This window comes from Artemia franciscana, chromosome 20 (assembly GCF_032884065.1).
Source record: "Artemia franciscana chromosome 20, ASM3288406v1, whole genome shotgun sequence".
Lineage (NCBI taxonomy): Eukaryota > Metazoa > Arthropoda > Branchiopoda > Anostraca > Artemiidae > Artemia > Artemia franciscana.
The window spans coordinates 1,912,628-1,940,219 of NC_088882.1; the positions used below are offsets into that span (position 1 = coordinate 1,912,628).

A 27,592-nucleotide genomic window follows, 5' to 3' on the forward strand; every position below is an offset into this window, starting at 1 on the left:
GAGCCACAGTTTCTTTCCAGAATAAAGCTCATTTTGAATGAATGATACGGCCGTATTTTGCTCCAGCTTTTAAGCCATGCTTTCTTTCCAGAATAAAGCTCATTTTGAATGAATGATACGGCCGTATTTTACTCCAGCTTTTGAGCCACGGTTTCTTTCAAGAATAAAGCTCATTTTGAATGAATGATACGGCCGTATTTTACTCCAGCTTTTGAGCCACGGTTTCTTTCAAGAATAAAGCTCATTTTGAATGAACAATACGGCCGTATTTTACTCCAGCTTTCGAACCACAGTTTCTTTCCAGAATAAAGCTCATTTTGAATGAATGATACGGCCGTATTTTACTCCAGCTTTTGAGCCACGGTTTCTTTCAAGAATAAAGCTCATTTTGAATGAACAATACGGCCGTATTTTACTCCAGCTTTCGAGCCACAGTTTCTTTCCAGAATAAAGCTCATTTTGAATGAATGATACGGCCGTATTTTGCTCCAGCTTTTGAGCCATGCTTTCTTTCCAGAATAAAGCTCATTTTGAATGAATGATACGGCCGTATTTTACTCCAGCTTTTGAGCCACGGTTTCTTTCAAGAATAAAGCTCATTTTGAATGAATGATACGGCCGTATTTTACTCCAGCTTTTGAGCCACGGTTTCTTTCAAGAATAAAGCTCATTTTGAATGAACAATACGGCCGTATTTTACTCCAGCTTTCGAGCCACAGTTTCTTTCCAGAATAAAGCTCATTTTGAATGAACAATACGGCCGTATTTTACTCCAGCTTTCGAGCCACAGTTTCTTTCCAGAATAAAGCTCATTTTGAATGAATGATACGGCCGTATTTTACTCCAGCTTTTGAGCCATGGTTTCTTTCAAGAATAAAGCTCATTTTGAATGAACAATACGGCCGTATTTTACTCCAGCTTTCGAGCCACAGTTTCTTTCCAGAATAAAGCTCATTTTGAATGAATGATACGGCCGTATTTTGCTCCAGCTTTTGAGCCACGGTTTCTTTCAAGAATAAAGCTCATTTTGAATGAACAATACGGCCGTATTTTACTCCAGCTTTCGAGCCACAGTTTCTTTCCAGAATAAAGCTCATTTTGAATGAACAATACGGCCGTATTTTACTCCAGCTTTCGAGCCACAGTTTCTTTCCAGAATAAAGCTCATTTTGAATGAATAATACGGCCGTATTTTACTCCAGCTTTTGAGCCACGGTTTCTTTCAAGAATAAAGCTCATTTTGAATGAACAATACGGCCGTATTTTACTCCAGCTTTCGAGCCACAGTTTCTTTCCAGAATAAAGCTCATTTTGAATGAATGATACGGCCGTATTTTACTCCAGCTTTTGAGCCACGGTTTCTTTCCAGAATAAAGCTCATTTTGAATGAACAATACGGCCGTATTTTACTCCAGCTTTCGAGCCACAGTTTCTTTCCAGAATAAAGCTCATTTTGAATGAATGATACGGCCGTATTTTACTCCAGCTTTTGAGCCATGCTTTCTTTCCAGAATAAAGCTCATTTTGAATGAATGATACGGCCGTATTTTACTCCAGCTTTTGAGCCACGGTTTCTTTCCAGAATAAAGCTCATTTTGAATGAATGATACGGCCGTATTTTACTCCAGCTTTTGAGCCACGGTTTCTTTCAAGAATAAAGCTCATTTTGAATGAACAATACGGCCGTATTTTACTCCAGCTTTCGAGCCACAGTTTCTTTCCAGAATAAAGCTCATTTTGAATGAATGATACGGCCGTATTTTGCTCCAGCTTTTGAGCCATGCTTTCTTTCCAGAATAAAGCTCATTCTGAATGAATGATACGGCCGTATTTTACTCCAGCTTTTGAGCCACGGTTTCTTTCCAGAATAAAGCTCATTTTGAATGATTTTACGATGACTTATTAAAGGCTGAGAGAATCAATTTAAATTTAATGAATTCAATGTTATTTTTACAATTTTTACAATGAAATAAATAATTATATAACGAATTAAACAATGAAATAATAATTAGAATTAATAATATTAACAATAAAAAGAATTAAAAATTAATCAATAAAAAGGAAGGAAAAATGATGAATTAATAATTAAATTAAATAATTTACAATTTAATTTAGTTTAAAATGAATTTAAATTTAAACGAATTCATTGTTTTTTGCTTAGTTGATATTGAGATTTGAAGCCATGCAGTCTCACTGAATGTACTACTTAATTGCTTGACCTTACGATTTTTCTTTATTCTGCCTCCGCGTGTTACACATTTAAATTATTTGCCAAAAAGGTGCTGCCTTTTCTTTGGTAAAGTTGACGCACAGTTCGAATGTGCTTTTTTTGAACGCTGGAAGAAAACATTAGACCTGTACAGCCCTATACTTTTATGGCCGTTTCACACTGAGCCGTGGAACCTATCACTAAAGTATAATTTAAGACTTTCCGTAAAAAAGTTCGTGATAATGGACTACAAGTAAGGAGCGATGCGGCTCAACAGTAACCAAAACCCTAAGAAACAGAGTCTTGATAGCAATATATACATCAAAAGAATCGAGAATTTTGATGCTTATTCAAAATATGTAAAATTAATCAAATTTAACGGTACCCATCGAAAGTTACGAGCCTTAGCAAATTTGCCCGATTTTTGAAAAAGGGGGAAACAACCCCAAAATATCAAGTAATCCTAATGAAAACCACTCCATCAGATTCAGCGTACTAGAAAATTCTATTGTAGAGTCTTCAAGCTCAAATGTACAAAAAAGTAGAATTTTGCTTTTTTTTCAAAAGAAAGATCATAGATGTGTGCTTATTTTTGCTTTTTTTCAGGGGGATCATATCAAACCAGTGAACGTAAAAGATCTGGAGAGGGCTCGTCGGACCAGAAATCAAAATTTATAGTACCCTTTTAAGGAGCAAAAATATTGGGGGGAGGGGCAGTTAGTCCCCTCCAACGCTCGTTTTCCCCCAAATCACCCGTACAAAATTTTGAGATAGACATTTGTTGAGCATGGTCAAAAATCTAATTAATATGTCTTTGAGCATGACTTGACCCCCACAATCCCCAGGGATTTCATACAAGTTATGAAATGCCAATTATTTACATATAGTATTGGTTATTGTGAAGTGTACAGACGTTTTCAGTGGGTATTTTCCTGGTAGAGGGATCTGTGATGGGGAGGGGGGAATTTTTCATGTAGGAGGAGCCAAGTTTCCCAGCATTATTTAAAACGATCAAAAATTAAATAAAAACAAGTTTTTCCGACTGAAAGTAAGGAGCAACATTAAAACTTAAAACGAACATAAATTATAACGTTTATGATGGGGGTCATAACGTTAAAGAAGGGTTATAAAATTTACGTTACGTAACGTTATTGACCTTACTGACGTTACGTAACTTTATGGTCAAAACGTTTATGACGGAGATCATAACTGGGGTGGCAGCCCCTCCCCAGTGCTATCACCCCATGCTACAATCCCATCAAACAGGGCTCTTTAAATCAAAGGTGACATCATCACAGAAACAATCCGAGAAAAATAAATCATTTGCCGTATTTACTTTTCAAAACAAAGTGTAATTATCCGAAATAAGTACCGTCTAGGCTACAACAGTGGAACTTTCACTCCCTAAGCTCTCATACTTCACGCTTCATATATATATATATATATATATATATATATATATATATATATATATATATATATATATATATATAAAATAAATCATATATATATATATATATATATATATATATATATATATATATATATATATATATATATATATATATATATATATATATATATACATATATCATGAAAAGAGAAATCACCGATGCAACAGCACAAACACAAAAAAAAAGAAAAAAAAAGAAAAAAAGAAAGAGAGACAGAAGGAGAAAAGGAAGACTGTTTTCCTAAATTAGTGATTAATATAGACCAGCACTTGAATGAGGCCTTAACCCTACTCATCCATACAATCACATAGGTCAAACAGCATAGCCACACACAATCAACCATAAAGAATAATTCATGGACAGGCAGTCATGTCGTCAATAAGTATAAGTCGTCATTTACCAAACAATAGAAAAAATAATATAGACAAATAATTCAGAGGCAACACCCAACATAAGGGCTCATCAGGAGAATACACTGGCCTATATAGGGTTTCGCCACTCTAAATTCTCTACCCAGCACAGTGTTGTGGCTACCACAGAATATCCATGGCATCCCCGCGTCAGGTATCACCCCCAAAATACATGCCTATGAAAGAAAAAAAAAAAGCAGCAAATATAAAACAACCAAGTAAAACCAAAACAAGCTTATCCTGTTAATATATCCCTCCCTTTAGCAATAATAGGTAAACTAAATATTATAACATTTGTTCAATTGATAAGAAAAACGAGAAACTTCACACTTTGTAGGTTGTGACATTAGGCCTCTCATACATGCTGGGTTTCATTAAATACTTTTGATCAATATTGCACCCGTTTCTTTAGGTGAAGTTAAAGTCTAGTGGCGTTTCCTTGTTTTTGACGGCACCGTGAATTTGGCCACAAGAAAAGAGGCACGAGGACAGTTACACAAAATTGAATAGGCTAAAGATAGCCTACCTCATCGAAAAAAAAACATGCACTCAAAACAGCGTCTGCGTTGTAACGAAGCATTTTTTATACCATTCTGTTTAATTGGATTGGAGTATATTATAATTTTAGCAGCTTATGATCAGGAACACAGTTAGGTAATTAAGTTGTTATGTGCTACAGATGCAGTCACTTTTTTTTCAAATTGCGTGAGAATTCAGCAAAGTTATCTTTGATAAAGAGTCGAGTTCATTCACTTCGAAAAAGAACAAAATGCAATATGCGGTAAATACTTTTTATTCTTGAGCACTTTTAAGTTACGTAAAATTGAAGCGACGGGTTTTCTACCCGAGCCTACCAATTTTAGCACCGCCCCTATCAATTTTTAGTTCGTTTTTAGGTGTGAATCTTTAAGGATATATTTGGCCAACAAGACTAGTTAGAAATCCAAAATTGGGTATTTTTTAATAGTGTGACGGCCATTTTGAGGCCTTTGGATTTACAAAAATGCTACTAAGAGGTAGGTGTTCCAATTTATTTGTGCAGTTACTTCAACTTGATGGGTGGGAGGCATTTGCCCCTTGTAGATTTTAGAAATAAATTTTTTTTTATGTTTTCATAGAAAATATTTTTTTAGTTTTTCATGGTAAATTAGGTAAATTTGCAGTGGTTGACAATTGTAGGATTTTAACCTTTACCAAGGCCTTTTTTCATAAACTTAAGAAATAGATCTGCTACTGCTACTAGTAAAAACTCACTTCAGTATCTAGCCGCCTAATGTCAACACACCTACGGACGCTCCTACTCCATTCCAATCGGTTTGAAGCCTTACTCTTTACATTCATCTAGAGAATCGGTTTATAATACCGATTTACCGATACCGAATATACCGAATAGTACCGATTTATAATAGTACTGAACCAGCCACGAAAAGGCCTTTGAAACAGGCTGCTAAACAAGCAAGGTTGGCTCTGAGAAATTGCATTTAATCACTTCGTTCTCTTTAGTTTGAATGAGTTTATATTCTCACTTCATTCTTTTTGTCAGTCCTGGTTGAACTTTGTTGAAGTAAGGATCCTAGGGCTGTTTTTTAAATAACATTATTTAGTTTTAATTCACACAATTTAATGCAAGTTTATTTATATATACATATTTTCTCTCTTGTTCTCGTATTGTGCTGAAGACGGCCCTTGGACATAGGGCCAAAATATTCACAGAACTGATTTCCACTGTCTTGAAAAGATTTTCCCTATTGTTTCTTCTTTGTATTTGTTTGTTATGGAAAGGCAGTGTGGTCTTCGTCGCTATTTTAGCCTATTATATAAATACAGGTTGCATTATTGGACCTTTTCTATAACTTTATTTATAATGTGTAGAAACCTAAGAATTGAAATAGCAAATAAGCGAAGTTTCGCCTTTAACCTTTACTGCTTCCTATTCTTTCCTTGTCTGAGCAGGTTTTTCACTAAGTAGAAGATTTACTGTCTGGTTCAGCACTTGCGCGGAATTTAGTTTCCGAGGAAGGCCCAATAATAGTTTTACTTGGAAATTTGTATAAGAAGTGTCCAAAAATTGGAAATGATAGGATTTGGGTGGGGGGGGTGAGTCTCCAGGCACATAACCCCTTGAGTACGTGACTGCCACTGGCTATTGATTTTATAGACTTTTTTCCCCAAACAAGATCGAATTTTCATTACAAAAACGATAAATGTCTTAGTATTACGGTAAAATCGCCAAAACTGGGTAAAGTCGATATTCTGGTAATTTTCCTTTGTCCTCTCTCCCTAAAAAAATATGAAAATTTCACAGTTAGTCATATAATTTAATGATCCTCGTGTAATTCACCATGTTATCCTAAGGGTGGGGGGCTCGATTCCTGGTGTGGCCGGTTATTTGGTTTAGGACGGGAATCAATGGCGTGACTTGTAAGCTCATTCGAAGTCGACCTAGCTCTAAATGGGCACCTGGATAAACCTGGGGAAGGTAGCAGAAAGGGTGTGAGAAAACATAGGATGGCTGGTCCCCAACCCCCCATTGTATTTCCTGGCTGAAGGGCCTTGAAAAGGAGATCAGTACCGCCAGTTTGAGCTTCAAAGATCTAGCGCTGTATCCTTTACCTTTCCTAATTCACCTTGTTTTTTCGTTTCCAAATTTACCCCCCCCCCCTCGAAAAACATTACTTTGTGTATGCCTGCCTATCCTGATAATCCTTTTTGTGCTTCACAGACTGTACAGTTACGTAACTATTCTGTTGTTGTTTTTTTTTTTAAATTACCAACTGCAAAATGTAGCGCCGACCACTCAAGTTGTTCATCAATTGATACATTGTAGAACCGGTTTTTATGGCACTTGGCACTAACCAAGCGACATATAGCAATCGCAAATTCTGTCGGTTTGTCTGTCTGACTGTCGGTCGTCGGTCCCAGTTTTGCTACTTTAGGCACTTCCAGGTAAGCTAGGACGATGAAATTTGGCAGTCACATCAGGGACCGGACCAGATTAAATTAGAATTAGTCGTTTTCCCGATTTGACCATCTGGGGGCGAGTGAGGGGCCGGTTAATTCGAAAAAAAAATAGAAAAAATGAAGTAGCCTATCTTTAACTTACGAACGGTCGATCAAATCTTAATGAAATTTGATGTTTGGAAGGATGTAGCGAACGGATCTGGTGACATTGGGGGGGGGGGTTGGGAGGGGAAAACCTGAACTCTTGGAAAACACTTAGAGCGGAGGGATCGGGGTGAAACTTGGTGAAAAAAATAAGCACAAGTTCTAGATACATGATTGACATAACCGGAACGGACCCGCTTTCTTTGGGGTAGTTGGGGGGGTGTTAATTCTAAAAAATTAGAAAAAATGAGGTAGTTTTAACTTACGAGCGGGTGATCGGATCTCAGTGACATTTGATATTTAGAAGGGTATCGTGTCTCAAAGCTCTCATTTTAAATCCCGACCGGATCTGGTGACATTGGGGGGAGTTTGGGGGACCTAAAATCATGGAAAACGCTTAGATTGGAGGGATCGGGATGAAACATGGTGGGAAAAATAAGATAAAATCTTAGATACGTGATTGACATAATTGGAACGGATCCACTCTATTGAAGGGGGGAGGGTTAATTCTGAAAAATTAGAAAAAATGACGTATTTTTAACTTACGAAGGAGTGATCGGATCTCCATGAAACTTCATATTTAGAAGGCCCTCGTAACTCACATCTCTTGTTTTAAATCTCAACCGGGTTCAGCGTCATTGGGGGAGGCAGTTGGGAGGGGGCTGGAAATCTTAGAAAATACTTAAAGCGGAGAGATCAGGATGAAAGTGGATGGGAAGAATAAAAACCTATCTAAGATACGTGACTGACATAACCGGACCGGATCTGCTCTCTTTGGTGGAGTTGGGGGGGGTGGGGTAATTCGGAAAAATGAGGTATTTGTAACTTACGAACGGGTGACCAGATCTTAGTGAAATTTGATATTTAGAAGGATCTTGTGGTTTAAAGCTCTAATTTTAAATTCCGACCAGATCCTGTGACATTGGGGGAGTTGGAGGGGGAAACCGGAAGTTTTGGAAAACGTGAACATTGGGGTATTTTTATCTTACGAATAGGTGATCGGACCTTAATGAAACGTGATATATATAGAAGTATCTTATGTCTCAGATGCTCCACTTTCAACTCGAATTCGATCCGGGGACACAGGGGGTTGGAGGAGGGAAACAGAAATCTTGGAAAAACGCTGCGGGTGGAGAGATCGGGATGAAACTTGATGTGAAGAATAAGCACAAGATCTAGATACGTGATTGACATAATTGGAACGTCCGCCTTCTTTGCAGGAGCTGGAGGGTGTTAATTTGAAAAAATTAGAAAATTTGAGCTATTTTTAGCTTAAGAACGGGTGACCGGATCTTAATGAAATTTGATTTTAGAAGGAATTCATGTCTTAGAGCTATTATTTCAAATTTGGACTAGATCTGCTGACATTGGGGGGAGTTGGAAATATTGAAAAACACTTTGAGTGGAGGAATCGGGATGAAGCTTGGTGGATAGAATAAGCAAATGTCCTTGATATATGATTGACGGGACCGTACTGGATTCGCTCTCTTTGGGGGAGTTGGGGGGAGGGGTTCAGTGATTTGGCGAGTTTGGTGCTTCTGGTCGTGTTAGGACGATGAAAATTGGTAGGCGTGTCAGGGAGCTGCACAAATTAACTTGATAAAGTCGTTTTCCCAGATTCGACCATCTGGGGGGGGGGGCAAAGTGATAGGAAAAATTAGAAAAAATGAGGTATTTATAACTTACGAGTGGGTGATCGGATCTTAATGAATTTTGATATTTAGAAGGACATCGTAACTCAGAGCTCTCATTTTAAATCCTGACTGGCATTAAGCCTCTGATTTTCCTTTTAAATCAATCTATTGATTCTTAGAATTTTGTTAGAGCTCATACCATATGAGCTCTTGGCTCTTAGCTCTTCTTGCCTCGTCACAAGTGCCGGTTTTTCTGAAGTATTAAATTTTTTCATTTTAAGGTTATCTTTAATCATTTTAAGGGTATATATAGTTACGATTAAGTGTCAGAGAAACAGGTTCTACTTTGATGAAGAATATTAGGTCGGCGCTATATCATACAAGTATCCTAGTTTATAATAAAAGCTGCCAAATAAAATCACTAAAAAATAAAGTAAAATAGAAATCTTTTGAGGTACAGTATTGAGCCAGAAACCAAAATAAAGTGCAAATAAACTATTGGATAAGCTGTTGTGTGTGGGAGGATTACGTCACGGTTTTCAAGGTTGAGCCTCGGGGCTTGTATTCATCTTAGGCAGTCTATATGCCAGGCGTCTCCCATAATGACTCATTTTATTCTCATAGCTTATCTGGCAACACCTTTTTTTCTTGAGACCTGTTTATGGCAAAGAAACGAATGCCTGTTTTTTCTCCGAATTCCTGTTTTTGGAGAATTCAACGAAATTGACAGTGCCTGCAGACTTTAATTTGAAAAATTAGGAAAAAGTCTGGAAAAGAGTCTTTATATATATATATATATATATATATATATATATATATATATATATATATATATATATATATATATATATATTTTATATTTTTTTTTATCAGTTTATTGCGCTAGTTAATTTAAGATTTAACCCTTTTGAATGTGATAAAGTAAGAAAATGGATGAAAAAATTTTGAACAATAAAATGTACGTATTAGCTCAGGCATTGCTAAATACTGAAAATTTCTTTGGGGGACCTCTAACTTCTTTTTTTTACCACTGGAAGGTAAAAGCCTACATCCAGGGATTTATTTGGGGTATAGTATTTTAGGAGTGTGGGGACTTTCAGCAAGGCAACAAAAAGGAGAATTCGATAATTTTTATTTTTGGTATCAGGGCTGTATTAAACATTTTGTTGTGGGGGGGGGTACACCAAAAAACTTAAAAAAAATTTGTTTTGTATGCATTTTTGTTGCGTATATACGAGTCAGAAAAATATTTTGGGTGGGATTCAAATGCCCTAACCACCTCCCTGGATACGGCCTTTTCCGATATTGGTATCATGACTTACTCTTTGTTTTTACGAGTCTTCTCTTGGTTTGCCAAGTAGATAAACCTCTCTATGATTTTGTGTGCTTTAATATAAGAAGAAAAAATCGGTGTTAATTTCTGATATATATCAATGCATAGCCGACCTTTTACAAGTCATTTTCCAGATTACTTCGGATTGTAAAAAAAAGAAAATCTTTTGCCGCGTGTCAGTCACGCTTTTCTAACTAACTATTAATATACTAGAGATTAGCTATATATTGGTATAGCGAATGAAAGAAAATTTTTTTCTCTAAATTTATTGATGTACGCACAATCCCTGATAGCTCTACAGATATTTACTAGTTCAAGAAACGGCCTCGTAAAAACCGGGATAAGTCACAAAATAATTCTGATTCCGAATTTCGAATTTCCCGAAAATTAAAGGCAAAACCGTAAAACTTCGAAATTTCATAGGGAAGCTTGGTCCTGGTCGTCTTTCCTCTACGCACGTGCTTTAAGTATGAAAATAGGGCTTCGAGTCTTTAGGGCCAGAAAAGTGTCACAATATCCTTGACATAATTTTTGAAAGTGTCAAAAATACATAAAAATACATTTTACCTCTTCCTGTGAGGTAGCAATCCCCTATCATCTGCTCTTGGCCCCCTTGTTGGTTGTATAACACTTATTAGGGAATCGAAGATCTAGCTATATTACTCAAGGTTCTTAAAAAATTAAAATAAGAAATAATAAAAGAAATAAAAATAAGAAACTAGAAATAAGAAAAATAAGACATAAGAAAAAAAAGTAAAATAAAGAAATAAAAACAAGAAGAGAGCAAGTGCTCTAAGGTTTTGAAAAGGAAACAACACAAATAAAAGGTTTCGAAATTTAGATTATGTATCGATCTTCAGGAAAAAATTGATGCCACGTTACGCCATCTGCCACGACCAGGGTCAATAATAGTCAGCTAAGTCGTTTTATGCGAATAAAATGGCGTCGTCTAGGCCGTTTTTCATTAAAGAAGTGCTTTGCCACTCAAAACCACAAATACAAAGATTTCCCCTTTGTGGATCCCCATGGTCTATAAAAGATCACCTGTAAAGATTGCTTGTCAAAGCTGTTTCTGCTAAGAACCAAATTTTGAGCATTGTCTCTGCTTAATACCAACCGAAAAATGTACAAGACTCTTTTATAGCCAGCCCCTGTAATTACAGTACTTAAATAAAATGTTAGTGGTACAAGCCGGAAGTTTTACAATACCCGCGTATTTCCACTACGTCTGCCACCTGCTCTTACCATGCACAATGTCATCTGACCTGCTACTTTATATAAATCGGGCTGGTGAACCCTGTTTTAGTTCAATGGGTCATACTGGTTTTATTTCTCACAACCCTGATTTGTGCTAAAAGGTATTGTTCTCGTAATTTTGCCTGGAAGGACATCATTTAAGAAGCCTCGTTTAAGAAGGGTAAACAGATCACGGAGGGGGGGGGTCATGGATACTTTGAGAGGAGCACGGGCCTGATTTAAAATACAGTTCTCGTGGTGCCAATTGGAAGGGGATTTTGAATAATACACCTTTTTGTATCTTTATAGAAAAAAAACCTTGACCCCCCTCTCCTACTACTTTTTTGTGAATTTTCACCACTGTTATGCCTACACACGTGGAAAGGAATTGACAGAACTACTCAAGATTCTCTTATACAAGAATAAAAAAAAAAAACTTTTCTAGAGCGTTTGCCACTTTTCCTTCGAAATTTTCGGTGGGCTTCAAGAGCATAGCCAAGATTCTCTTTTGGAAAGGGTCTAACCTATCTTTGGAGGATGGGGTCATTATATAGAAATGGTATAATTTTGCAGCCATTGTGTATAGTCAAAAACCAAATGTCTATGCAATTTTTATCATTTACTCCTAACCCCCCCCCCTCTTGACTCCTAACCCGGGCTGTCTCGTCAACAGATTAATTAGGAGAAGGGGATAGGGAAACACTAGCCCTGTTAAATTAATCCTTTCCCCAAGATTTCGAAGGATACTCTTTTTGGGTACTTTGGCAAAATCGCCCCTCCCCCTTCAGATTTGGAAAATTTGTTCACCCCATTTCCGCATCTTCCCGTGAATTGATGTCGCTGAAGCAAGTATTTCCTCTGGAGGAGCTTGGCCTGTGCCCCCCATGTTCTTGTTCATATGTAGTTGATGCTCAATTTTCAATAGTTCAGAAATTTGTCTGCAAGTAAACGTTTAAGCGCTTAGAAATTTCACAAAACATTATTGTTGTTAGCCAAATCAACTTTTATTGCTGAATCCAGAAAGTTTAGATAATTATTCTCATCTCGCGTAACATATACACATATCCATGTCCATTCAATAGTTGTTAAGATAATAGCATCCGCGTCTGGATTCGGGGGTTTGACCAAATCCGACATTAAGCCCTAGTTTTATAGTCTTTAAATTACCCTTACCACAGCTTTGGGTAATGGTCAATCCATAGTTGCGTGAAAGTTACTAATTCTTAGGGTTTAATAGTGACAAACTGGGTGACAGCCTTCAAAGGGAAGATTGATTGGTTAGCATTTGACACCATTCGGTTATTTTCATTTCAAGGCCTGTCACCTCATTTATTCTTATTCAAGAGTTATTCTCATTTCAAGGGCTTTCAAGGGGAATATACTGACAAGTTGTAGCCTCGTGACTGGGGATAGGTGCCAACGGGAGGGGGGATATACCACTCGATTTCTCTCTTCCCAACGTATTTGACTCAACAAAAGACAAGAGGTAGAATCTTTTCTAGTATTCGCAAAAAATATAGACCTTCTTCAAAGTATAGTTCTCATTGAGAGGATTGTGGGTGCCCCCCTTCAATCCCATAAAAGTGGGAACGTTCATCTCCTTGGGCCTTGAATTCATAGAAATCTTGAAATCATACTGACCAATATTTAAAATTACTAAATATCTTCAGTGGTCCCAATACTTATAGCCTCCGGGCTAAAGGTGTGTCCTAGTAAATTATCCCTTAATTGTTGGTATAAGAACCACTTGTATCAGTTTAATAAGAGCTTGTGAAGAAAGAAGAAAAATCATAGTCCATTTTGTATCGGAAATATTAACTTTAAAATGTACAATCTTCATTTTAAAATAAATTAATAACAAACCAACTTAGAGGTACCAAGCATGACCGTATGCGAGGGGGGGGGTACCTAGTTCAACCTCCACCCCCGAACTTTTTGTCCGAATCGCACAAAAGTACGTGTAAAAAAGTGTTTGCAAAAAAAAATCTTGATAATCACTAATCCTTTTCTTGTAACCCTTTCCGCCCCCCGAGCAAAAAATTTGGATACTGCACTCTGGAACTCCCAAGATTCTTGCGTTGAACTTGTGGTACTGTTTAGTTTCTTCTATTTTTTCCTTTCAGAGGATTACTTTTGTAATCAGTTCATACCGTTTCATATCAAGCAGTTTGTTTTAAACTGTACGTAAGGAGCGACCCGGCTCAATAGTAACCGAACCTCTAGAAAACGGAATTTGATACCAATAGATACATCAAAAGAATTGGATTTTTATGATGATTTTAAATATATAACTTTCATCAAGTTTTGTTCTACTCATCAAAAGTTACGAGCCTGAGAAAATTTGCCTTATTTTCGAAAAAAGGGAAACATACCCTAAAAGTCATAGAATTCTAGCGAAAACCGCACGCAACATCAGATTCAGCGTATCAGAGAACCCTTCTGTAGATGTTTCAAGCTCCTATCTGCACAAATGTGGAATTTTGTACTTTTTTGCCAGAAGAAAGATCACGGATGGGTGTTTATTTTTTTCCCCAGGGGTGATCGTATCGACTCAGTGGTCCTAGAATTTCGCGCCAGGGGTCATTCAAACGGAAATTGAAAGTTCTAGTGCCCTTTTTAAATGGCCAAAATATTAGAGGGCAACTAGGCCTCCTCCCACGCTCATTTTTCTTAGCAATTTCAAAAGATATATTTATTCTAATTAAACGACCTTTGCGATTCAGGGGTCATTCTTAAAGAATTAGAACAAAATTCGAACTTTAGCGTAAAGAGGGAGGTACTAACGAGGGGATGAAACCCCTCATATTATGTATATGAGGAAGTTCGACCCCTCGTCAATACTTCGCTCATTACGCTTAAGCAGGAATTTTGTAAAGCAATGGCTGATATAAGCAATAATTTGTTTGTGTTATTTTACGACGGATCTTTGCATTTAAATTTACCTTAAGTAGCTTCATAACTATGATTTTTGTGACAATAAACCAAAGATATTGGATGTGTTCGTCTTATGGTTGTTATTAAATTTGAAAAGAATAATTCTTTTCCAACTGATAGTAAGGAATAACATTAAAACTTAAAACGAACAACTATTATTCCGTATATTTTTTAAAATCTCTTCTTTTGTTCATTTCAGTCATTTGAGAATTGCTCAACTTGTGACTCTCATTTTCATAGAAATAGGTTCGACCTCTTTGGTCGTTTTGTTACTATGGCTTAAAAAATTAGTACCACAAATATCGCTAATTTAAGTTACATGGGAGAACCTTTCAATGGAGAAATTTCTCGTGGGGGAAGGGAATTTTCCATGAAGTGGGAGCTGGATTTTCTGACTTTATTCCAAAAACGTTCAGAAATTGAATAAAAAAACAAGATTTTTTAACTGAAAGTAAGGAGCGATATCAAAACTTAAAACGAACAGGTATTATTCTTTACATGAAAGGGCTTTCCTCTCCTCAACGCCCTGCTCTCTTTACGCTAAATTTGACTCTTTATCACAACTATACTTTTTTAAACTATAAAAACTTTAGCGTAAAGAGTGGGACGTCGAGAAGGGGACAACCCCTTTCAAATACAGAATAATTTCCTTTCGTTTTAATTTCGCTCCTTACTTTCAGTTAAAAAAAAACTTTTTATTTAATAATTTAAGAGGTCCACCTCTGCTCTCCACACTGTTGGTCTCAGGTCAAGAATTTGCACGCACATATAGCCAAAGAGTATATGAAACTACAAAGTCGGATCTAGAGCAAAATCTTGGGGGAGGAGACAATGTGTCAAGGGCGCCAATAATTGACCAGATGGACAAGTTTATTTAAAAAAGAGTTAAAAAAGGAATTAAGGGTGCCAGAAAAACCTTGGGGGATCCCTGGATCCACCCCCGGGAAACTGATGAGAGCGCAGCTGGCGCTAGTGTTGAAAGAAAGAATCACCAACGACATCTAAAGTTTTTTTAACGTTTTTTTCCGACATCTAACGTTTTTTAATCCGACATCTAACGTTTTTTTTTTCAGAGGTTTTTTTCAGACTTTTCAACTAGAAAACACTAGAAAAATAAAAACGCTAGAAAAATACAAAGGATTATAAAGGTTAATATAAAGGGCTAAAATTTCACCGCAATATAGTAAATCCCATTTTAAGAGAACCGTATTAACTTGCAGATTTGACCAGTACTTAATAAGACTCACACATTTTAAGTACCGAAATGAAATATATTACCTACTATTCCATAGCTATAAACAAAGGATTATAGACATAATCGGATTGGATAACGCGCCATCACGTGAGGTTAAAAGGTCCGTATTTGACGTATTCCACTGTTTATCATTTTAATATTTTCCATGGCAGTACGTCGCTTGTCTCTAAGTGTGAACTAACTTATCAGGAAGAGGAAGTATTTCTCACTGGGCACACAGTAAGAAACTTCAATGAATGTTTTAGATATATCTTTTAAATATTCAAGGGATTACGTATGGGACCTGCGCCACCTCGTATTATAGGGGTAGATATGTGAAAAAGTACCGATGGGAGAGGCACATTTTCGTTCTGTATTCGCCTCTATCGCTATTAAAGCAAATTGTTGAAATGGGTTTGTCGTAAGGGAGAAAAGTAATTTTTTTTTATTGATTTGCAATAATTATGACTATTCTTCTTAATTAAATTACTTCTAATCTGAATCATTGATTAAGTAAAAAGAATATAAATGATTGCAGTAAATTATTGTCATAAGTCCAAATCTTGGTTGTGAGATTTTGTTTTCTTTTTTGGGATATTAAGGCGATTTCAGGTTAGATCTTCCGTTTAAAGCACCAATAACCTCAAAAAAACCTTCTTTTCCCCCTTGAACCCCATCTAGGTTTATTCACACGCGAAAAACACATTTTTTTCTTAGATTGTTCTTTCTGTTGTTTCAACAGTATGAAGTTTCGAGGACAGTATTACGATTTGTCAGTGTTGCCACGTTGAATCTGGAAGAAATAAAATTTACATAAATTGTAAGCGTTGAATAAAATGTAACAACGCTTTTCGTCCGTAAATATTTGAATTCTAACAGTCTCTTGATTCCCAAAGATACTTGAAGAAAGCTGCACATTTTTAAACTGCTTGATGCAATATGTTTTTGACTTTTTAATACTGACCCCCCCCCCTACATTTCTCTTTTTTTTCATATTGATATCCATTACTATTGTTATCTGCATACCGGGGGGACTTTTTTATTGAAAATTAAGATTCCAATTTTTTCCCAATTTTTTAAGGTTTATTCTCCTCCCAATTTTTAAGTTTTTTTTTGTATAGCTGTGTAAGTTTCCACTCCACTAATTTAAATTCTCAGATTTCATTCACTGTCCTTGGTTCTTTAATAGTTAAAATTTCATCTGTAGCACGATTATGGGTACACAGGAAAAATAGATTAAAGCTTCGAATTATTTAATTAATATTTCATTCAAGTGGAAAAAGATTTGTCGATACTTGTATTCATGAGTGTCCCTTTGGAGAGAAGTTTGCGATATTTCTGGGGGAGGGCTGGCTCTAAAACATTTTTAGGGGGGGTCAAAGGTAACAATGTTTTTTGCCAGAAGGGAATTATTCTCTGGTCTTCAGAGAACGATTATTTACAAAATGCAAAGGCTATAATAAGGATCTTTTCCCGAGAGCAAGGGAAAGAATGAGGTTCAGAATTTGATTGGCGTAATATTCCTTTTGTATCCATTCCAAGAAAATTTCCGGTTCCAGCACATTTATTATACTTAATTATTTATTTAAGATATTGCCACGCCCTCCCTCTTATGTTTGTCATGTTTAGTGTTAGTGGCCCCCATATATTTGGGTTAATCGAGAGAGGTTAGGGTCATTGAGAAAGTTATTGTGTGCCCGATTTTCGGATAAATTGGACATTATTGTTACAGATTTTGTTCTTGATTGATATTTTAATAAGAATATATTTCAGTTAAAAAATTTTATGACCAAGAACAAAAAATTAAAATTCAAAAGGTAGGCTACCTACGATGAAAACTTATCAGGAAACATATGCTTTATTATACAACACAAAAAATACGATTGCAGAATCAGGGCCAGAGGGATGTTAAGTGTAGTTCTTTGCTACCAGTAACTCTAACAATTGCTTCCTTTGCACTGGTGCGAGTTGCTATGAAAGCGGGCAGGTAGAAGGAGGGGTTGTGAAGAAATTTGTCTTTATGGCCCAGTCTCGGCTCTCGATGGCCCTGCGTAGTAATGGATATGCCTACTGAGTAATTGATGACTCACTGCATTGATGACTTCACACAACTTAAATTCGCTATCTTGATTACCAGGGGCGCAGCTTTACCATTTTTATTGGGGAGGGGGCAAGAGGGTTCCATACCAAGATAGCCAGGGGCATGAGTTATATAATTTTTTCTCCAAGTTGTTGGGGGGTGGCAACTGCCCCCTTGCTTTCCCCCCAAAACGACGCCCCTGTTGATTACTCTAGTGCTTCTCTTTTTTTAATAAAACTCTTATTTTTCAGCGAGGATGAAAACATCACTCGGCTATGTGGCATGGTTGTTCTTAGTTACTCAGGTAAGTCTTCTGTCCCATTTTACCTAAATGTAAGACTATACAATCACTTTTTTCTTGCCCAAATACTCGAGAGAGTATCATTTTACTCCAGATCGCTAAAACCCGCCCCAGAGAGATTTCCTAGTTAGCCTTGTCAAACCATATTGGGACTACTATAATTTAACGATGTTTAGTCACCTTGAGCAAAGACGTGCAATATTTTGGGTATGCATCAGCTCTCTCACTTATCTTGTTCAATGATCAAATTGACGTGATCGCCCTTCGTAAAAAGAATTGAGTTTTCTGAAAACCTGGTTATTTGATTTTTCGCCGAATTCACCGACTAAAAGAGCATATTAGCTGGAACAAGTTGCATCCAAAATTCACATAAAACTCTCAATTAAAATCTGCTTTGGAACGGTCTCACTAGTATTTTTGAACTGCATTATATATATATATATATATATATATATATATATATATATATATATATATATATATATATATATATATATATATATATATATATATATATATATATATATATATATATATATGTATAATTGAGCCCTAAAATACAGCCCTCCACTCAAACCGAGGTGGTTGGGAGGTAATATTAGAGAGAAAGGTAACATACATATCTTTTTTTTCTACAATTTTTTTTCCTGCATTATAAACAGACGATTTTCACTTAACCCTACAGGAATATAAATTTCCAAACATGAAAATGCGATAAACTGAAGATATACAAACTCCTGGAAAAGGAATAGAACACCTATCAGAAACTAAAAAAAAAAACTTATTTGCAATCAAAAACTAATAAAACCCAAAATAGAAATAGAAATACCCATTAACATCCGCTCACCACCCACTCGAGAGTTAATGGTGGATCTTAAAAAACCATAATTTCTGCCGTGAGGAATGATTCAGCATCGTAAAGGTTATTGAACCTTCAACTGAAAAAGGGCGCTGTATAGCTTTTTCAATAGTTACCTGATTGTATCTGTCGTTTTAGCTGCAGCAAGTTTCGATTCTACGTGTCAGACGCATATCGTTGCAGTTACGCCTAGAGGTCGCATTTTACACGTCTGAGCTGTTTTTTTTTTCACATGATTTTTGCACGTGAAAGATCGTGCCTTTGGTGCATTTTCGTTTAACTGGTAATCTGGTAACACTTCCAAAGCCTGTCTGATCTGTACAAGTAATATATCGTCGCTGTTATGCCTGAAGGTTATATTTAACATTTTCACACGTTTGAGATAATTGTCAAAAACTGTTTGCTAAGCTGTTCTCAAAGGGAGGATCAGAAGGGTGCAATCACCCTTTAATCCTCCATAGTTTACATTATTCTGCTGATCCTCCCTTTGAGACCAGCTTAGAAAGCGGTTTTGGGAAACTTGTGAAATCTAACTTGTAAAATTGTTAGATATAGCCTTTAAATGTAACAAAAACGATAGAGTGCTTACTGGTCGAATAAGTTGTGGCAGTGTTGCCAGATTAACGACTAAGCGAAAATGCAGTAAAGGCCCCATTTTTTCACGTAAAAATGTGCTAAGTGTGCATTTTTCACAATTGTGCTATTTGAATGATTAAAAGCAAACCGTCCACGAAAGAGGACCAATATGGCACAAATGTGCCCATTTGGCAACACTAGGCTACGACTTGCTCAAGTGAGCTACACAGAATATGTCTGCAGAGCTTAGATGAGGCAGATTTTGTTATGTAGAGTTTCTAGACCCCTTAGAGGCTGACTGAATGCACCATGGGAATCTATATGATGTGTTATTTATTAGTATTAAAAGCCTTTGCAATAAATGGTTAGTAGAAAATTCTTAACAAGGTAAAATTTTAAAACAAAAACGCACCCTTGAATAAAATAAGTAAATTAAAGGAAATGACCACTATATACCATACCCATACACTTTCCCAACTTCTTGATCCAGATTCCGGACTAGGCACTAGCATTGTCTATGCTTAGTTGCTGAAGAGGTTCAAATTTATTAAAAAATCTCATTTTTTTTGTGATGTAAATTATTAAAGATAATTTTGGGGAATAAAGATGTTTTGTGATTAGGAGACAAAAATGCTTTTCGTAACGTAAAAATAGCTTGCCGTGTATAATTTCTCTAGGAAAATGTATTTAATTTTAAGTTTATAGAATTAGGAGTCGGCCATATTGGGTTTGGAGGGGTGAGAGGGTACCGTCATACAGTAAATCATTGAACCTACCCTATAAGTAAAACAAGAGCCATAACAACCAAATTGAATTTGAATTCGAACTTATAGCTAAAGAACCTTTGGAGACACAAAATTATTACCGATTTTTGCCGGTAACCCGAGAACAAATACCTTCCTAAGTTATTACAATATGTTTTCAGTTAGAGCTATGGCAAGGGGAGGGGGTATAAACAAACTAGGGGGGTAAATATCATATTATGTGTCGGTTTACTTCTTATATAGTAAATAGCGGCGATTTATACTACGTACACAAGGGGCTTGGGGAATGCACATTTCGATTTATGTCTGCTGAATGTATACCTAAAAGTGTGTCCAAATAAAATGCACATTCAAATATTGACACTTGAAAGCGAATGATGTATACTTGGGTTGTGTTTCGCTTCGGACGCTTTGACACGCTTGGAGTTGGCCAACATACAATTGAAAATGCGACAATAGTTGAATTAGAGTAAACAAAGAAGTTGTTGGAAAGAAATAGGAGCATATTAACGTTATTTTCCTGTTATTTTGTAACAAAATAACAGGAACAACAACAAAAAATTCAGCCTGTTTAAACAGTAAATCACAGCAAACGCACACAAAATAAATACCAGTGTGTGCCGCAAACAAAGATTTAAAACACACATGCGATACGAAGCACTTAGACAGATGGGTTCCCCTGATCGCTTTAAATAAATTCCCACGCTCGTTCCTGAGCTATATCATGGCTTGGTTATGATATTGAATCTTCAACACTACGACCGCCTGGACAATGGGTACAAATAGGACACACAGACAAGTAAAAAATAAAAATCCTCACAAAATAACATCTGCCACCTCCCCCGTCATCTCCATCCTGACCCTCTGTTCTCGAGAAAAAAGCTCTGTATTTTATCGTGATACGAACGTGAATCCTCATATTCTTAATAAGAAGTTGCCTATTACTCTTCAAAGTCTTCAGCATCCATTCCTCCCCTTTTACCCCAATTCCAAAAATTTCCTCCACAAATCCTCTTCAATTTATTCCTCACAATTTGTGTACAAGTTTCCTTGGGTGTAGAATCCCTAAGAACATTGACTTCCCCTAAATATGAGCTATCACGCACAAAATAAATGGATATATACACTAAAATCCCTTACCTATCTCTTTGACCCATGACTAGGGAGATATTGGGGTTTTACGGGTTTTTTCAAGGCCAATCCCTATACGATAGTTTTCGAAACATCATTTTTAGTTCTAAGATCCTCCCTGAAAAAAGGTTATTCATTGTATTAAGATACCCCTACCATGGCGACCTATGGGTTTCATTTTAATCCTACTCCGCAATAAGGTAATTGTTTTAGTATTTTCCCTACAGCTTATGTACTACTTAAAATGAACTAAAAAAGAACGTTGTCTCATTCCCACATGACTCTTCAGGCGTGTCGTGGACTTATGGTTTCTTTTTAATTTTTTTAAGCTACGCGAGAAACCCATCGTAGTACGGATTACTTTTACTACTACCACTATCTATGCAGAATCATACTGCCTAACCCTCAGAAAGCACCGAAGAGTGATTAAAAAAAATGCTTTCTTTTTTAAGTTTACTTTTTTAAATAATTATTCGTTGTGGGCTTATGATCAAACGGGCGGACCTCAATTAAAAAACACGCCTCGTATATATATATATATATATATATATATATATATATATATATATATATATATATATATATATATATACGTATATATATATATATATATATATATATATATATATATATATATATATATATATATATATATATATATATATATATATATATATTTATAGGTTCTATCATTGTAGCCCCATGTGCTTCATTTACTTGTTTCTTTATGCTCATGGTGTTACGCGTAGTATTGTATATTAACTACACACATATCAAGAATTACAATTATACGATTAATATTTTGAAGGTGTCTTCCTCCTTATATGGATGGATGCGTTCGTTTTCGTTTAAGAAAGCGAGTTTTGCAAATATCCTTTTCATTTCAAATCTACCCTCTCCTTTTAAGGAGGATCGTTGTAGTAATGTCCTCATTTCTGATATTTTAATCTACCTTCTCAAGCTTAGCCCTTGTAATGATTATAGCTTTTCAAACCAACTTTAATTCAATTATAAAGATATTACAAAAGAGAAGAGGAGAAAACCAAAATAGAGTAAAGGGTAAACTAAAAGAGAAAAACGAAAGTAATCACTAAACTAAAGAGAAAAAAAGAAATTTTATCCCTAAACATCCGTGATAAAAAGTGTTTCTTAGTTCAGTTGGTTTACATCTGTGACGAAGAAATCTATTGAAACACTGCATGTAAGGGTGTTAAATCGTTGTATTTCCTGAGCAACAGCTCTTTGAGACAAATTAATTTCTTGAAAGAGGTAAAGGACCCCTCCCACCCCTAATAGTGACTCCTCATATACCCTGTCATCACAAAAGTTTCAAAATTGCATTGTGTAATCTTGTCTATAAAATATGCTACCTTTGTTTTACGAGCGGAACAAAGTCTATAAGTAGGGTAGAACACCCTTCATAAAATTTAACACCTGTACATCCCTTAAATGACGGTAGTTAGAATAATCTATAAAAGAAATAGTTTCCGTCAGTTTCTTTTTTTAGTTGAGAGCAATAAAAAGAAAGAGAAAGGTACAAAAATAAATAGGCCATTAAGGAAGGGTGGATCTAGTAATGCAAGCGCCACGTTTTAATTACAAATGTCAATAAAAGAAGTTTAGTTTTAAGAATGATCCGTTTTTTTCCGTCACTGTACTTATAAAACACAGTTTAAACAGCAAGAGCTTGACGTGGAAAGCCTTTATAAGCCAAATATTTCCAAATATTTTACACCCATAATGCGTTTTTAAAGAGTTTTACGAAATGGGTTTTTAGGGGCCCATAAACGAAACTTTGGCTCCTCTATTGATATTTTTTGTCCCTCCACTATTGTAATTAGCTGAACTTTTGGCCCTCTAGGGGGAGGGCTCCTGCCCCAAAGACTTCTTCTTGGATCCACCTAAATTAGTATGTAAACAGGGATCCAGACCTTGGGAAACTTCTATCTCTTCTACTTTAAAAAATTTGCCTTCAGTCTTCTCTCTGACTAGTCAAAAATAAAAGTTATGTCTCAAAGTTGAAGTTAATTGAAGTGATCTATACAAACATATTTTGCCCCCTTGGACCCTCTTAACCGCAGGACTGTTTGGCGCTAACTCGACAATTTTCAAAAAATTCTCTTTTGTTGTTTCAAAATTATGAATTTCACTCTAAAATCACTTTGATCTATGAAACTGGAAGTTAGTATTTTGCACTAATCAAACAGTTCGTGGTAACGAACTGTAGTAAGGAGCGACCCGGCTCTATAGTAACCAAAACTCTAAAAAAGGCAATTTTGATACCAATACCTACATCAAAAGAATCGTATTTTAATGCTGATTTTAAATATATAAGTTTCATCAAGTTTAGTCTTACCCATCAAAACTTACGAGCCTGAGAAAATTTGCGTTATTTTAGAAAATAGGGGGAAACGCCCCCTAGAAGTCATAGAATCTTAACGAAAATCACACCATCAGATTCAGCGTATCAGAGAACCCTACTGTAGAAGTTTCAAGCTCCTATCTACAAAAATGTGGAATTTTGTATTTTTTGCCAGAAGGCAGATCACGGATGCGTGTTTATTTGTTTTTTGTTGTTTTTTTTTCCCAGGGGTGATCGTATCGACCCAGTTGTCCTAGAATGTTGCAAGAGGGCTCATTCTAACGGAAATGAAAAGTTCTAGTGCCCTTTTTAAGTGACCAAAAAAATTGGAGGGCACCTAGGCCCCCTCCTACGCTAATTATTTTACCAAAGTCAACGGATCAAAATTCTGAGATAGCCATTTTATTCAGCGTAGTCCAAAAACCTTATAACTATGTCTTTGGGGACCACTTACTCCCCCACAGTCCCCATGGGAGGGGCAACAAGTTACAAACTTTGACCAATGCTTACATATAGTAATGGTTATTTGGAAGTGTACAGGCGTTTTCAGGAGGATTTTTTTGGTTGGGGGAGGGTTTGAGAAGAGGGGGATATGCTGGGGGAACTTTCCATCGATAATTTGTCATGGGGGAAGAAAATCTCCATGAAGGGAGCGCAGGATTTACTAGCATAATTTAAAAACACAATGAAAAAATAAATATGAAAAAGTTCTTTCAGCTGGAAGTAAGGAAAAGCATTAAAACTTAAAACAAACAGAAATTATTACCCATTTGAGGGGCTCACCTCCTCCTAATACCTCGCTCTTTACGTTAAAGTATTTTTAGTAATTTCAACTATTTATACTACGGCTTTTGTGATTCTGGGGTCATTCTTAATGAATTGGGACAAAATTTAAGCTTTAGTGTAAAGAGCGAGGATCTGACAAGGGGGCGAACCCCCTCATATATGTAATAAAAATATGAGAATACAAAAGTCCTTTATGTAAGCTAATTTATAAGTTACGTAAATCTTTTACTAATAAAAATATTCGTAAAAAATTAAAAGTTCTAGTTGCCTTTTTAATTAACCAAAAAATCGGAGGGCAACTAGGCTTCCTCTCCCGCTCTTTTTTTCTCAAAATCATTCGATCAAAATTATGAGAAAGCCATTTAACCAAAAAAAAAAAAAAAAAAAATGCAAATTTCGTTTTAATTATTCCTCTGCGGAGAGCCAAAATCAAAACATGCATTGATTCAAAAACGTTCAGAAATTAAATAAAAAAAACAAGTTTTTTTAACTGAAAGTAAGGAGCGACATTAAAACTTAAAACGAACAGAAATTACTTCGTATATGAAAGAGGCTGCTTCCTCATCAACGCCCCGCTCTTTACGCTAAAGTTTTTTACTAATTAAAAAGAAGAATTGAGAGACAGAGTCAAACTTTAGTGTGAAGAGCGGGGCGTTGATGAGGAAGCAGCCTCTTTCATATACGAAGTAATTTCTGTTCGTTTTAAGTTTTAATGTCGCTCCTTACTTTCAGTTAAAAAAACTTGTTTTTTTTATTTAATATCAAAAATAGCGTCTACATCTTCTTAGTTGTGTAAAATAGTTTACTTTGTTATAATAGTAAAAAGTTTACAGTGTTAGCCTCTTGTTTTTCAATATCTATATAGTGTTGATAAGGAGCTTGAACAAGAAGCGATCTTAAGTGGGGGAGGGGTCAAAGGTGTTCAAATTAGCTTGAATCACGTGTTTTTGTCAGCTTAGAAAGTGTAACTTTTCCCATTTGTCTTCTAATTGTGGAACTGAAAATTAGTTTTTATTATTTTGCTTCTCAAAGTTGAAGTTAATTAAAGTGATCAAATAACGCACGGGATATATTACTTGCACTTTAATTGCATGCAATTTTGTTTCTATGGACAATTTTAACTATATTTTTTCTTTTTCAACATACAAGGTACCGTAATGGAGAATGGGCTGAACGCACATAATTACCATATCATCGATATTTCACCGCCATAGACTTTGGAGGAGGGAATCTATCCAGAGGTGGTAATGGAAAGGAAGGTGCCCCCATAGATTCTATTAACCCCTGTATATTTAAAAGAAAACACTTTTGTGGGGGGAGGGGGATATCCCCCCCAAAAAAATGGAAAATACTTTTTTAATATCTTCATTAAAAAAGCCCCATCCCCTGCATTTGGCGTGACTTGACACCCCTAGATTTATCCCTCCAATTTCTCTTAAAAAAATAATTTTTATAGTTATTTTTATATTTATAAAATTATATAAAATTATCATATAAAATTATAAAAATTATTTTATATTATATATTAATTTTTATAATTTTATAAAATAATTTTAAAATTTTTTTTATGTAGCGACTATATAAATGGAGAGATTTTTTTTCAATGAGACCAAAGTAGGTATTTCTCGAAATCTATGGGAGGCAATTCCACCCCCTCCCTCCTTGGTTCCCCTTGCTTTCTCATTGACGAGTTTTTTCCAACCTAGATAACTTTGTTTACGACTTGCAGCGATGACTAGTTTTTAAAATCCCCAAGTGATAACGAATAAGATCAACTTAAGTTTAATTCACGGCTATGTAAAATATTTATTATATAACTTTTTTTTAAAGACATGTTCCAGAAAATGCAATGGGAGGCTTGGGGCCAGGCACCCTGTTTTTTCAAACACTCTCTCTGTTTACCATCCCCCCGATTTCTCTAGATACCCATTTGGAGCTGGGTCGACTCTGGCTAAGCTCACATAGTCACACCACCAACCCTCGTTTCCTTTAACAGTAAAATAGCGAAAAACACAAAAAAGAGTTATTTTATGGAAACAAAAACGAAAAGGTGGCTGAAAATCAAAACATTAAACGACCATTCAGAAGTGCAGTCTTAAAACCACGGCTGTATCCAATTTTTTTTGGGAGATGCTTTACACCGGGATTTTTTTCGGAGGTTATTTACACAAAAAAACTAAAAAACAACGCATAAAAAATTTGTTTATATCCATTTTTGTTACATTTTCACAAGTCATGCAAACATTTAGGGGGGAGGGGGGTGAACCTCCACACCCCTGGATACGGCCTTGCTTAGAACCTAATTAGTTATTTGGCTCTTTAAAAATGTGAATGGGTAACGAAAATACGTCCCTGGTATAAACCAATCAAAGCAAAGCGCACCTTTTACCATAAAATTACAGGGAAGTGTTCTCTCTCTTTCCCTTTAGTTTAGCAAACGAGAAACAACTAATGATGGAAATTAATGCTTAACCACTTGAATTAGATTTGACTGAATTTAAAGGGCTTAGTAAGAACAGGCCTCTATGTTTAAGCATTTTTGGTGCTATTGGTTTTGGCACAAAACCAATGGCGTCCATTCAGAAACATTTAGAGGAGGGGGTAAGGATATTTTCAAATTGAGTTGGGTGGGTGAGTTCGTCATTTTTTCAACTCTAAAAAAATACCGAATAATGCATTTTTTAAATAAAAAAAATAGCCAAAAAGGGATATTTTTAAAACCGGGTCGGTCTCAGGGCTTGATGCTCCAATTGACACCACCATACAAAAGTTCACAGTCAATATACAGCGTGTTTTGATAAGATAAGATTTATTCATCACTAGACGAGATCCTAGACGAAATAGCGCCATTAGCTGATAGTGGTAAAATTGAAACGAGAGAAAAAAACAGGTATGAGCTCCTTAAACAGCAACATAAACAGCCTACCAAAGAACCTGATAAGAACCAGCGGTTTGGTAAGTTCCAAACAAAGAACCTACCAAAAAACCTGGTAAGAACCTACAGTTTAGTAAGTTCCAATCAAAGAGCCTGCCAAAGAACCTAGGGTTTTGTAAGTTCCTACCAAAGAACCTGGTAAGAACCAACAGTTTGCTAAGTTCTTAAAAGTATTTATAAAGGAGTAAAGCGGGAAAAAGTTTTGTTGGCATACCAAACTGATCCTAGACGAGATTAGCGCCATTAGCT

The 27,592-nt window shown here is 35.9% G+C and overlaps 1 protein-coding gene across 5 annotated transcripts in view; it reads left to right on the forward strand.

Moving 5' to 3' along the window:
• The first annotated feature begins 4,944 nt into the window (after positions 1–4,944).
• Positions 4,945–27,592, forward strand: part of LOC136040265 (uncharacterized) — a 293,795-nt gene continuing 271,147 nt past the window's right edge. For 3 of the 5 annotated variants that reach the window (XM_065724492.1, XM_065724493.1, XM_065724494.1), the window contains exons 1-2: positions 4,946–5,089; positions 17,881–17,933. In XM_065724492.1, the coding sequence (XP_065580564.1) occupies positions 5,077–5,089; positions 17,881–17,933 (66 nt within the window). In that variant the 5' untranslated portion in view covers positions 4,946–5,076. Of the gene's footprint in view, positions 5,090–17,880; positions 17,934–27,592 lie in introns of all 5 variants that reach the window. The other 2 variants (XM_065724489.1, XM_065724490.1) reach the window with 1 other exon arrangement.